The 14,088-nt window shown below is 44.6% G+C and overlaps 1 protein-coding gene and 1 pseudogene across 2 annotated transcripts in view; one reads left to right on the top strand and one right to left on the bottom strand.

The window, feature by feature from the left end:
* Window positions 1-14,088, top strand: part of NTRK2 (neurotrophic receptor tyrosine kinase 2) — a 326,277-nt gene that overhangs the window by 129,139 nt on the left and 183,050 nt on the right. Inside the window, exon 15 of one of the 2 annotated variants that reach the window (XM_072959197.1) lies at window positions 8,866-14,007. The exons of the other annotated variant lie outside the window; for it this stretch is intronic. Coding sequence (XP_072815298.1) covers window positions 8,866-8,903 — 38 coding nt within the window. The 3' untranslated portion in view covers window positions 8,904-14,007. Of the gene's footprint in view, window positions 1-8,865; window positions 14,008-14,088 lie in introns of those variants that run through there. 2 annotated transcript variants of the gene reach the window in all.
* On the bottom strand, window positions 6,185-6,744 carry LOC102528026 (large ribosomal subunit protein uL11-like; annotated as a pseudogene).

Below are 14,088 nucleotides of genomic sequence, written 5' to 3'. Positions count from 1 at the left end.
ACAATTCTAATTCTGATGGTAGCTGTAGATAAAGTTCTAGGATCTAGTGTAGTTAAACGATGGGTAGTAGTGGCCATAATTATGAAGAATGAAAGAAAAACTAATGTATAGTCCAGTCATTCCCACTGTGCCTGTGTAGTCATATTCTGTCCTTTCATCTGTGTAACATTTTAACATTTTTACTGCTTTCACGTAAGGCAGTGCATTTGTCCATCACGTCTTCCTTTGAATATCTTTTTTGCTTACGTAGATGGTCATTTCTGTTTTAAACTAAGGATGTGTGTCAAGCTACAAGGTAAATAACCTTTCCCTTTTAATCACTTTGACTTAGCAAAGAACTTCCCGGAAGGTATGGAAAGCATTCCTTAAAATAACATCAGATGTTTGGATACACTACATTTTCATTAAAAGGAAAAAAACTAGGATATATTGTTTTCCCAGTGTCTTGGTTCTGGTTGATTCTTGGCGTGGTTGCTGTAATTCTTAACCAAGCTGTTATATTTGGTATGCCGTATACGCCTTGCATTCTCTATTTAAAAAGGAAAATAAATCGGGAAATCTGGTGTGTGTAAAAATGCACTCTCTTTAAAATTCAGGGTTTTCTCCATGTATAAATTGTACCTGAACGAAAGAAATATGAAGGGACTTGCTGTGTTCCAACATCAGAGAGTCAAGGAGTAGAGAGAATCTTCCAGTCTCCCGAAAGGGGTGTTGCCGCTTAAAACCACTGATGTTGGCGCCAGCCCAGCTGCTCTGAGACGTTGCTGCGGTGTTAGTGAGGGGTGGGCGGTGGGATGACATAGCAGCACGGACTTTTTCCAGAATGAGCTCTGAGCAAATAAAAATGTCACAACAGTGGAGACTTTCAGAACTTTGGGTTTAAAGTCAAGTTGGGGGTTCTGCTGGCTGAGTGCATATAAGGCTGTGACTCTGGGATGGACTTTGCACTCTTCACGTTTCCTATTGAGACTAGAGTAGGATCTCCATTTTATGGAAGCTTTTTGAAATGGGTCACCTGCTAACCATAAGTGCAGAGGGATTGGCTGTGGCACCAGAATCCTGAGGTTCCACCTGATGGGGAAACCCTTTTGGAGCATTGGTCCTGTTCTTGGTGGCGTAAATGGGCTGGTGCTCTTTTAGACCGATGCGCAGTTCTGGAATATTACCTTATAAACCTTGCTATGGTAAGAGATGATCACTTGGGTTTGAGTTGAATTCACTTCTGCAGGGTCCCACCTGGGACTTCACATTTTTCATAAAAGAGAAGTGTCAGGTAATGTCCTAGGGAGGCTCACCAAGGGCGGGATGAACCACCTTTCAGATCCAGCATCCTCATCGCGTCTCAGGTGCTCTGGAGGAGAGGAACGTTTTATTTCTTGTCCTATTGAGATAACTTCTGAGATGGTGGAAGTCCTTCTGCTAATGGTGTCCTGGAGAAAAGTTAGCAGAGAAAAAGGGCATGTTTAGGTGGAGGACCTCCTTCCCACTCCACAATCTTCTGTTTCTGAATTTGGGCATATCCACTTCCCTGGATAAAATAAGGCCAGAAAAGAATCTTTGAAGCCAGGCAGCTTCCTGTGTGTGCCTGCTGCTGCCGTGAAGGCAGATGTGTGGTCTGGGAGCAGGACCCTGGGCAGCTGGCAGTGATGTCATTGCTTGTAGAGGCTGGACAATGAGGAGGAGGCTGGACACAAGAGAGGGAACCATCATGGGGCCAGGGAGTGACTGCACCAACTGGACTCCTTGAAAAACCAGAGTTAAGTCCTCAGAACGTGGTCTTTGGCAGTTTCACCTTGTCTGCACCTGATCATCGGAGGGCAGCCTACCTTCCAAAATGTCTATTGCCAGACCATACAAAGGCCTTGCTTTGGCTCCTGTTCTCAGGAAGACTTGGATAATTCACATTTATTGCAGCCAGTTGATGGGGATTATCAGCTCCCCATCTCTTTGTTTTGCAGTCTGGAATGCTTGGTGCTTAGCTGAGATTTCATTATCTTGTGTGCTGTGCTAATCTGAACAGAGATGAGATTTATAAGGTACTCCTATTCAAGTGAAGGTGATTTGTTTGACCTTCCTCTCTGCTTAACTGGAACCATTAGTGGATCTGATGTCCCTGCTTTGCAGTAATAGGCAGGGACACTGGGCACTCGAAAGGCCCCCGATTGTTGCTGTCTCAGCAAGCATCCTAAGTATTAATAATCTTCAAACTCAATTTCTGAAGCATGGCTTGGGGTGCCTGGTGAAAAAGCGGTGCTCCAGAACAAATTTATTTTCACCTACTCTCTTTTTCCTAGGTTCAGCTTAAACTTGGATGTGGATTTGTAGTGCTGCTCTGGGGCCTTATTGTCTCTATTTTCACTCTCCAATAATTGGGGTCACCCTCTTTACATGCTTGATGTCTCCCAAGTGTGTCAGCAGCAACTATGTTTCCTTTAAGTCCTCCTCCTGCTCTCCCTCCTTCCGTCTCCTGCTTTCATCTTTATTATGTGTGCCATCATCGTCATCATCACCACCACATCATCACTGTCATCATTGCTGCCGCCACCACTCTCACCACCACCACCTCCATCATCACCACCACCACCATGACCACCGTTATCATCATCATCACCACCACCAACCACGAGCACTGCCATCATCATCATCATCATCAGACAGACTCCCATGTCCACTTTTCTTCTTTGCTTGTTTTATGCATTATTTACTTTTCTAGAAATTTATTTCCAGATTCATTTTGGTCTGGGGGCCGTGGTTTCAGCTACCGTTGAGCAGAGCTGAGCAACTTCCTTTGTGTATATTTGAGGTTTGTGCAGGTTTCTGTAGTTATATGTTAATTGAGCAATAGGTTTTATGTCACTTGCCTCCTGTTTGGACACAAGATTGTAGTACTCTGGCATCATATACTAAGAAGAATCACTGGCTGGAGTATTTTGGCAAAAACAAATCTAGACACAAATCTATATTGGCAGCAGCAAGTACACTTGCTTCTATAATGAAATTTATAATGCCGTGCGTCTGTACTGGATGTTTGAGTCGTTGGTGAGCCTCTCTGGTCTGGGAATCGTGAAACAATGTCTTCAGGAAGATCTCATTTTACATTGCAAAGAGTTGCCCTGTGACTTTGCACTATATGCTTACCGTAGTAAACCAGAAGGCAAGACACACCTGGGAGAACAACAGATTGACTTGGGTGTCTCAACATGGTTGTAGTGAAAATTTTTTGAGTATTTTAGTACCCTTCAAACCATAGGCTGTATCTTTGTTTTTTTCCTACTCTGCTTGCAGCATTTTTAGGTGATGCCACAGATGGGGCAATGACATCAGTCTTTGGATGTGCTCCCCGTCCCATGTGAAGTCCCTGACATGGTGGTGGTTAAGCCCTTGGGCACTTTTCATCAGGTCCTGCCGATCAGATCCCATCCTCCGTAGAATCATTGAATTTTAATTGTGCAATAGCTTTGGCTTTCCTTACGCATTCGAGCTTTGCCAAGAACTTTGTGTTTCCTGCTTTAATTTTCAGCTCATAACTAAACTTCATTTTGCAAAGTCAAACCGGAGCTTTAAAAGCCTTGCTGACCGTCCTCAGCCATTTACTTTAGTTTTTCATCTCCAGCTAACAAATGGGAAACAGCATCCTCTGTCCCACTCCCACACCCCGTAATTTTGATCATCACAAGAATTCGAATGAACTAAGATGTCACTTTTCCCCTGGAGCTTAAAATGCTCAGGACACTCCCTGGGTGTTCTTGTGTCTAACTCTTCAACCTACAACTTGCTTCTGACCCAGCATGTGATTTTACACAGGAGGCTCTGAAGTGATTTGATTGACCCCATTACCAATGAGAAGCAGTAGATCCTACGTTGTCTTGTCTCCTCCCCTCTCGTCCATTTTGGTTCTGTTATCAAGTCCATCGAAGTTCTCCAATAAGACTTGAAGTGTAGGCATTACTGTGCTAAAACTTAAAATGCGCTCTGTCTTTGGTATTTGTGTGAAGCACCGTAGGGCATAGACTTGGTAGGGATATACTCTCTCTGCCCTCCTGTGGCTTAAAGTCTGAGATGCAGGAACGTAAACAAAAGAAATACAAGTTTAGCAAAAGTATAAAAGAAGGACGTGTGGAAGAGAGTGCCATAGACATTAAGAGGTGGTGAACTAAATACTCACAGGAGGTGGCTTTTGCATTGGCTCTTCAGGAAAAGTGAAGGCTCCTAAAGGAGAGCTTGCTGGGTGGCAGGAGATCGTAAGAGGTGTGATGGTGTGTGGACAAAGGACATCCTCGGGAAGCAAAAGGGGTGTTTGAAGGATGGTTCAGCAACTTTTGGAATGAGTACAGGAAAGAAGATACCAGGACCTAAACTTACATAGTGGGAAACTTCTGCTGCCGACACAGATGATACACTAAATGATGGACTGCCTGTCCAGAGGTTCTGAGTTTAGATTCCAGCTCTCACTCCATTCCTGGACATGTCACAACAGCCAAGTGGGTTGAGTGTGTCACTCATGAAATAGAAAAGGCACAATAGCATGGGAGAGTTAATATAATGACCAACAGATATTAAATGTTCCTCAGATGTCAAATTAGGACAGTCGGGGTTTAAGCCCAGGTGCTGAAAGAAGGTGAAACTGCACCTAGCTCAAGTCCAACTTTGTGCAGGAAAGCTTTCTGCCCCCACGATTTTCTAGGCACCAAATCCTATGAGAACACAAGAGTGTATTCTATGATTTTACCTGGTAAACATTTTCCAGAAGGCTCGGGGAGCATTGGCTTAGCTTTCCAGTGGAGCTGAGCCGCTGTCCTGTCACCCTAGCCACCGCTCCATCTCCAGAGTGGCACCATGCCCTGCAGACACCCAAGTTGGCAGTTTTCTACTTGAACTCTCGGATGACAGATGTGATAAGATTTGCGTTTTTAGATAGCAGCTGCATCTTTCTTCCGTTCCCTTTGCTTCCTTTCGACTCAGCAGTTTTCCTTTTTTGCGCCAGATAAATTACTGTTAATTTAAATGTGCTGCAGATCCTTGCCATTTTCCGGCTGATTGCGTCTGAGTAATAGGAGGAAAATGCCTGCACGTTTGAATGTAAATAAATCTAAATGGGTCGGAAGCCAATGGTAAAGAAAGCACAGTGCTTCGCTGACCTGCAGCACCGCCCCCTCCCGCCCCCAGTCCTTCCTTTGAAGAGGTCGTTGAGCAGATCTGGAATCAGCAAGTAGCAGAGCCTGAGGTTCAGGGCACATCCGGGTTTCCTTCTCTGCTTTCAACTCTCCATCACATTTCTCATTCCGCACCTGCTGTATCCTTGTTCTTATTTGGCGCAGCTAATGTAAGCAGCAGTGGCAGTTTCTCTGGAGTTGTTTTTGATAAAGGAGCTGTTTTCACGATAACTACCATGCACCATCGGAATTCTGCAAATGCTTCAGAATGTCACATTGTCAAAATATCTATATTTCAGGCTCAGAAGCTAGACAGCTCGTTTGGCTGCTAAACCCACAAGATGTTCAGCCATTTGTTGTCGTCTAAAAACTTTCCCCCTCACTAGGAGACAATAATTATCTATTGTTTTCTATCATTTTGCGGCCCCTTTCATGAGTTTCTTCTAACATGAGAGGGCAGACGTCTTAAGATTCTAGTAGGTAAGTGGGGGCCCTAACTGAATTTTACTATCAACCCCTTAGAAACATGAAGCATTGGATACATGTCCTTGTAGTCAAGTAAATCAAACTAAGTTTTCAATAGATGCTGGCATATTTTAAGTATGTCAAGAGGATGGGAAGATCAAGGGTATGGAGAGGGGGTTTGACTTGCCTTCCTTGAGGTAAGAGGTGGTGTAAGTGATGGTTTGACTGCAGACACTGCATATTGCTTGTCATTGTAGCAAGCTGGCTTTTCTTCAGGAGAGATATTGTGTGCGCTTATAGGGTGGCTTCCCTTGCTTTTATTGCAGGGGTGTGTACGAGCTGAGGTGTGCATCTTTGAGAAGGATGCATCACAAAAGGCAAAGCAGAAGGAGGTTGAAGAGGGACACAACATCAACTTCAATGGAGGCAAATGCTGTTGCAGCCTGAGGGAATGGCAGTGTAAAAGAGCTCGCAAAGAGCCAGGCAAATCGTGTCTCCCAATTGTAATAATGTTTTCTTTTTGGTTGTCAAATAACCCTTTATTAAATCTTGTTTCTTTGTAGTTCTTAACTAGCAGGGCATTCCACTGCCACTGTTGTCATCTGTGATGTCATGAGGGTGGCGGCCACCAGCATTGCAGCCCACAGACTGGGCAGTCCCCAGGATCTCTTTAATGGTTCCAGAGAGTTCTCTAGCTAAAAATCAGTGCCGCATCTGTCTGGCAGTGTTGATAGTGTCATCAAATGTGATGTTTCCACTGTGCTTAATTTTTTCTGCTTCTTTCTGTCTCTTGGGGGTTCCTTGAGGGCTCTGATGATCAGGGCAGAGGCAGAAAGTACCACCTCAGTCTGGGCCTGTTGGTTCTGAATGGCCAGTTTCACTGTAATCCTCAGACCCTACCAGTCGCCAGTTGTCTTGCCCAGGTTGTACCAATCTTTTGTGGAGACAGACCCAGGGGGCCGATCTTGGGGGCCAGGGCACATGTGGCACCGACTTCCCTACAGGTGCACCTGAGGTGTGCCACTGTGATCTCATTGGGGTCGAGCCTAGGCAGCATGGTGCAGGCGCCTGGTGTCGGATGGACCCGGATTCAGGACGACCAGAGAAAGTTGCCCCTTGGCCTCCTCTGAGCTAAAAGCCAAAAGCTCCCAATGGTAATAATTAAAGAGCCTGGGGTGGGGGGTGTTGCATGGCAGAGGAAAGTGGCAAATAGAAGCAAAAGAACAGCCTGGTTCCGAGGTAAGCACTCTGACATCAGTAAACTCTTCGAATTCTTGGGCCACATACTCAGTGGAAATAAGGTTTGCACTAGCAGTGTATTCTGTTCTGTCGTTTTAATCAAATCAGTGCTTCAAAATGGAATGTGCAGAGAAACTATTATGTTGAATCAACAAATCTTTTTGTTTGGGGATGATGTCTTCCATTTGTATCACCAAGTTTTTTCCTGTTTTTATTGGCAGACTTGACATCTTCACATGCATCTTATTGTTTCCGTGGGAAGGAATTTGAGATCCACCCTCTTAAAACCTGAAAGGGTAGCTATGGTGTTTTGGTTAGTTAATTTGGCAGGCTCGAGCTCTGTGCCACAGTGTACTCTTTAGCACTCTTTGCCTGGAGGCTGAACTTTTAGAAAGAGAAGAGAGACAGATATGAAGGAGACTTAATCAGCGTCACTGTGTACTTCCTAAATTCTCAGTGCTTTGTGGGTGATTAAATCCACAACCAATGTTTGGCGTCTGTGCCCAGTTCTTTTCCTGAGACTTGGACGGGCGGGAGGGGGAAATGTCATTGGAATTAAGCTCCTAGACTCTCTTGGTACTGTTGTTCATGATGATACAGATGGGTGGTGGTAAGTACAGCTCTGGAGGCAGATGACACCAGCGCTTGGCAGACCAGACAGCAGGCTGGGGAGGATGGAGTGTCTGGAGGGCTGGGTGTAGGAGCATCTTCCAAAGTCGAACTTGGAAACGTCTTGGAAACAACTTGGGGGTTTGTACTGTGATGTCATATGTTTTGTCACTTACGACCCTGATGAAGATTCAGGGAAATTACACACAGGATTCTGGGTACTAGAACCTTCCCTGTGCCTGTGGAGTTTTCGTAGGCAAGTTCGGAGAGACTGTGTCCTCCCTGCACAAGGACACGGTAGGGCAGCCACAGAATCAGAGGTCCTGGGTCAGAATCTGAGCTCCGTCACATGCTAGCTGTCACTGGACCTTGAGGGAGGCCTCTAGGCCTCCGTTTTCCTAGCAGTAAAGAGGGTGCAATAATAGATTTTTTCTCGTGGCATTTTGTGACATTAAAAGGGATAATTTGGGCAAAGAACTTAGAAGAAAACCTGGCACAAAGTAGATCAGCTGTTATCTGTTGTGCAAGTGATTCCCTCAGCTTTCTCTGTGGCCAGTGAAGTATTAGAGGTCGAGGACTCTATTTTCTTTATTTTTGTATCATGTATTACAGTGCTTACTGCTTGGTCAGGGTTCAGTAGATGTTTGCAGAATCAATTGACATTAAGTATTATATATTACATGTTTTATATATTAAGTACTATATACCATACGTCCTATATTGTATATGTAATGTATATACATACAATATACTTCATGTTGTATGCTATATACCGTATGTTATATAATAAATGTGTGTCGTATGTATCATGCAATACTTAATGAAATTTAGGCAGTTAGTTATTTAATAGTAGGATTCTTGAAAAAGAATCAACATCTTTGTGTGAGCTCCGTATTTCCCTGGTTAAAGCCAGTCAGTTCTCTGATCTGGCTGAGTAATTAATCAGTTATTTTAGAAATAATTTGGTTTTATGGGTGGGAAAATTAGGATTTGGGTAGATATTTGTTGTTGAATTTTATTTTTTCCTATATATAAAAATTATTCAGGGGTCATATAATATTGCACACAGATTTCTCCTCCTTAATGTAAGATGTTAACGTCTGATGCAGTTATGGGTAGAGCTGTGTGCAGAAGTCCTTTGCATTTCTCTCCTGTGTTTCACGTGCCATGTAAAATCGGTTTTGATTTTAAAACCACGTTACTTGATAATGAGACTCACATTCTCTCCTGATTTCTGTTTCGTGATTATATTACGTTTATGTTTTCAAGCATATTCCATGTTTGTCTTGATTTTGATGTTTATTTATCATGTTCTCTTGAAAGCGATTGTACTTGCATGTTAATTTCCATTGATTTTTCTTTTGAGCATGACTTATGTTTTATTTTGTGTTTCTTTTAGGTTTTGTTTTGTTTCATAAGATCCCACTGGATGGGTAGCTGAAGTAAAGGAAAAGACAGAGAAAGGGGCTGTGGTGCTTGTTGGTTGATGCTGCCTTGTAAGCCGGACTCTTGGGGCTGGCGCTGGCTTCTCCCGGGAAATGCCACTCATCTGGGGCTTTCTGGTAGGCGTGGGCGGTGTTTGCAGGAGTCCTGCACCAAGCCTGCAGGGCCTGAGTGTGAGTGGGGAACACCAGCGCAGAGACGGCTCACAGGCAGCTAAGCAGAAGCTCAAGGGAACATCTTGAATTAATGCTTCTCTTTGCTCTTACGATCACTCAAGTACAAAATTGAAATGAAGTGCTACCGGATTGTGCTTCTCTTCGGAAAGGTGTGCTGTTTGACCATATTGGAAATGTATTGATTTTCACTGTTTCTGTTTATTAAAGGTGAACTGCAAAGTTAAAGAAAAAGAGTTAGGGACAGTTATAAGTACACACTAAACAGTCTAATCTCCATTTAACACGAATTTTAGCACTGTTTTCTGCTATCGCTTAATCAGTACTGAATTCAGAAAGTTTCCCTTTTCCATGTAGAACACAGTGACTAAACGAGTTAAGGGCATGTCCACCATCACTTTGGGGACTTGGGGGTGTCACACTGAGGGGTTCATTGCTTCACTGGCCTTGAAGGTTCAGAGTCATGCAGTCAGCAATAATGATTTCCTTAAAGCTTATCAGCAGGCAAAAAGAAAAAGAAAAAAGAAGCTATTTGGTCAGGGGCTGTGGATTTCGTTTAGGCATAGTCGGTTTCAGAATAACGGAGAGCGTGGAATATATACATATGGTGCATATGTCCTTTCATTTGCCCTCTGCGAGCCCCCTGCTTTTTAGAAGTGTGCCGAGTGAGCAGGCCGCAGCATCTCACGCTGTTCCCATGACAGAACTGTGGCTTTTCTACTCTGAAAAGGCCTGCAAGCAGAATGGCTAGCCTGCTGGGAGCAGGAGCCGACACTCTAAGAAGGCTAGTCCCCCTACTACCTGTGCCCTCCTGCTGGGTTTTCCCGGGCAGGACAGCTCTTCCTGACCCAGGAGCACAGGGGTGGCAGGTCGCTAATGAATGTGTGCTTTGGAATGTCCGGCTTCAGTGCTGAGAGGGCAGCCTTGGCACTGCAGAGCCTGCGTTCCTGCCTTAGTCTTACCGTGGACACCTGTGTCACGCACTTGGCCATCACAATAGCCTTTGTACACTTTGCTTAGTGTGCACCAGGCAGGTCCCTGTCCAGAAGAGAGGTTTAGCTGCCCCTGCTCCACTTCCCACCTTAGGAGAGCTTCAAAGCCAGGCTTGGAGCATTTTGTTTGAAAACACAATCCTCTCTGACTGTTAAGGGCTGCACAGAGATGCTATGGCTGAATTGGGAACTTACTGATGTTTTTAAATTTTCTTTTTTTAGGGGGCAGTGGGGAATAGTTACTCAAGTTTTGCAGTTCAGCTTTAAGGTTTTATAGATTTTTAACTAGTCCAACGTATTTGGGAACATTGTTTTGAATCCTGTGTAACCAAGGCATTAATCTTAATAAACCAGGATTCGCTTAGGCATCACTTGATATAAAAATATTATCATGATGAATATTTTTATCATGTATCTTTTACATTAGCCACTAAATATGTTATTGCTTGATGCAGACATTTCACAGTCCTATGGATTACAGCATTTGACTTGGCTGCTCTGTACTCACGCCTAATAGAAGGGCAGTTTCTCCGAAGCACAAACAGGCTGCTGTTCTCAGGAGCTGTCTTTCCAAAAAGATATTTGAGTGTGAGGGCAGCTGAACCTGGATGTCAGAGGTCTGAATATTCTCTGAATTCCCATTTTCCTGCTCACTGCTGAATGACGGTTCCTGTCATGACTTAGATTTGGATCTTTCCCGAAGGTGTTGATTTACGAAAAGGCCAGCTAATTGCAGAAATCCTGAACCCTGAAAGAAAAATGAAATTCAAACCAAGAGCCAAGCAGAGGCTGTCAGGACAGCAAGGTTCTTAAATATCAGCCGTTTGGTAAAATTTTTGTTTAAGCTTTTACATTTTCCCTGGAGGCATAAAAAGGCAGTGAATTGTTTAAGGACTCTTTTGTAAGTATCCCAGACCCTAAAAGAAAAAAAAAAGAACATTTGTACTCAACAGCTAAAAGAATTACAGGGTAGATTTTTGTTTTAAAGTGGAGAAAAGTGGACAGATGAGGCAATTGAAGATATCAAAGAGCAGTTGACATCTCCTAGGGAACAATGGAAACAGCAGGCTATTAGAAAATGGTTTCGTATGGTCTTGTGTTCTTTGCTTTTCTTTTTTTTAAATCCCTGAAGACCTCAGTCCCAGCCTCTGTGCTCTGGACCACCCCCTCATCCTTTGCTATCATTTGATGCTGCTTGTAAGAACTCTTTTTCGAGCTTCCTAAAGGTGTGTATGGTGCATTTTTGCAACATTAGAGAAGGAGAGGCAGCCGTTTTGCTGAAATCAAGTCTGTCGCCCTCCAACAAGAAAGTGGCATTTCGGTGCCAGGCAGGTATCCTAAATGAACAGCGTGGGCTGGGAGAGTTGAACACCCTCCCCTCCAGAGAGGCAGCTGTCCTCCAGGCCCAGCCAACTCGTGCCTCCCAGGAATGTGGGTCCAGATTTCCAAACCTTCTGATTCTTTAAGAGCAACTTGAAACCTGGTGGGTTGTTTTTTTTTTTCATGTGCAATGTCCCTATTTTTAAAAAGTTGGCTCAGTTATTTTTAAAACATTATGTAGGCCAACAAAACATGTCTGTGGGGCCGCTGGTTTGTTAGTTTTGTCTTTAAAGCAAGATCATTGTTCTCTCACTGTATCTCGCCTGCTATCTTGCCGTTGGCTAGCGCACTTCCTGGGACCGCCACTGAGAGCCTTAGTACCACAGAGTTTAGTGACCCAGGGATCGGCAGCACGTCACTTACTCTTGAGGCCCTCCTGTATCTTTGCTGGCTGGGACCTCGGCTCTCTCACCCTGCCTGGGAACTCTCCTGCAGCGATGTCCGCCCCCAACCCCCAAATGGCCCCACTTCCGCGTGGCCGGAGACAACCTAGTGAGTCCTACCTCCTGTTTTTGTCTGACATGACTTTTCTCCCAGTCCATGTCACTTGACCCGTTCAGGGGCATCCAGGTTCGAATGGGAAACCACACAGCCCCTTTTTATGGGTGTCCTTAATGTACTCATGCGGCCACTGGTAGGTGGAGAGCAGGTATGTCATCTGTCATCTTCAAGATGTATCTTGAATCGGGTCCCTCTGAGACCACCCCCCAAGGCAGCCGAGAGAGACTGAGAAACTCCCACTGCTGTCCCTGTGATACATCAGTCTGAGGCCAAAGAAAGTCCATCTCTCAACAGGAGAAATTAATCCCCACATCGAGACGACCAGTTCAGGGGATTTCCCTCCTCGTCTCCAGCAGGGACTGGTTTCACTTTGACCCCCGGGGCCTCCTTTCCAAGAGCAGGGAGCAGAGGTGAGAAGGAAACGACCCCAGCCCCAACCCCACATTGCCCCCCCAGGGGTCTGCTTTTGGCTCCGAACTCTTCCAGTCGTCGTGAGTTACACCCGGAGTGGCTGGGGCCTGCCGCTGCCCCGCGGACAGAGCGTTCAGCGTTCAGCAGTGGGAGGAGTAAGCAGCTCAGGGAGTAGAGGCGGAAATTCAGGCCACTGCCCGGGGTGAGGACCACCATGATGGAGGTGCTCCTGCCTTTTCTCTCTTCTTTTCTCTTCTTGAGTCTCTTAAAGTCCCTGGCTTTTTTTTTTCTCTCTCTCTCTAGCATTCTAAATTGACTCTGTGACAGTTTATTTTTATTTGCTTCATTGGTTGCTTTGCACACACCTTTTTTTTTTTTCTTCCCAATGCAAAATGGAATCAAAACACTAACCCGGCCCAGTACTCACTCTTCTCTCCCTCCTCGGGAGGGTGGATGATTGACGCCTTCTCCTGCTCTAGTGCTTTCTGTCTAGAACTCCTCCCTGGGTTTGCATCTCATTTCCTCCCACTATAGTGGAAGCTCATTGCACCTGGTTTTGTTCAGACTCTAGACACAGACAGAGAACAACTGAAGAGAAGCGATTTCATAAAATCCAGAATCTTCGCAGGATTGCTGCATGCAGCCACGTGGGCTGTGCCAGTCCCGCCCAGTCCAGGTCAGGCGAGCCTCCAGGGTTGTGCCCTAGCAGACTGGGCTCCCTGGAATCCAGGACAGAAGTGGCCATCCTGTTAAGTGTGTTCTACTGTGTTCACACACTGACAGCACCTGCAAACCATGTCAAGGGCACCTGAGAAGGTTAAGGACCCTCGTGGACAGGGCAGGGATGTAATTTTCTGTAGGGTGCTGCCAGACTGAATTAAGTTAACAGAGTTCCCCATTCAGAATGTGACGTGAAAACAGTTGTCATGGAAGGCGATTTTCAACTCAAGTTAGCCCACTTCCTTGTCTTGAGCTTCAGGGACAAAGGAACCTTGCAGCCATCTGATTTTGACAGTGAGATCACCCTGAGTTTAAGTCGGGCTGATGCTGCGTGGAGCCTTGGACGTATCGTGAGTGAGCACCCAACACGGGTCCACATTGGCTGTGTCAGGAATCTTAGTTTTCACGGAAAAAATGAGTGTGTAAGAGGCAAAGAACAGAACAGAGATGTTCACCACCTTTAAGACAGTTCATTTATGAATGGAGCTTCTATAAACAAATATAAGATAGCAAGATATTATATTCACAATGTGTATGTATGTCAAATCATCACACAGTACACTTTAAATATCTTACAATTTTCTGTGTTGATTATACCTCAATAAAGCTGAAAAGGAAAAAACAAAAAAAGAAAACCAGCAGGAGACTCCAGAGAAAGACAAATCCTTGAGCTTCATTCATTGTGTTCAGATCCATTTGCTGTAATCCATAGCGGTGGCCTGTGAATCATTCTCGTGCCGTTTTCTTCCCCCATAATGTTCCAGCTTTTAAAGTCATTTTTTCACATTTCCTGTAAATAATGGATAATCATTTTTTTATTTTATTTTTAAGTGCTGTTTTAACAATGTGGATAGACCATAAATGTACTTGCTGAATTCATTCATTTTTAACAAGCCAATAAAGTTTTATAATTCATCGCCATGTGTCTCGCATTCTCTATAGGGCCTTGTATATTTCCCTCCCTTCGTCAAACACACACCCACCCTGTGTGTCATTGGTGGT

The sequence above is a fragment of the Vicugna pacos genome, chromosome 4 (genome assembly GCF_048564905.1).
Source record: "Vicugna pacos chromosome 4, VicPac4, whole genome shotgun sequence".
NCBI lineage: Eukaryota > Metazoa > Chordata > Mammalia > Artiodactyla > Camelidae > Vicugna > Vicugna pacos.
Note: the sequence above shows the minus strand (reverse complement) of the source record. Positions and strands in the feature narration are given on the sequence as shown.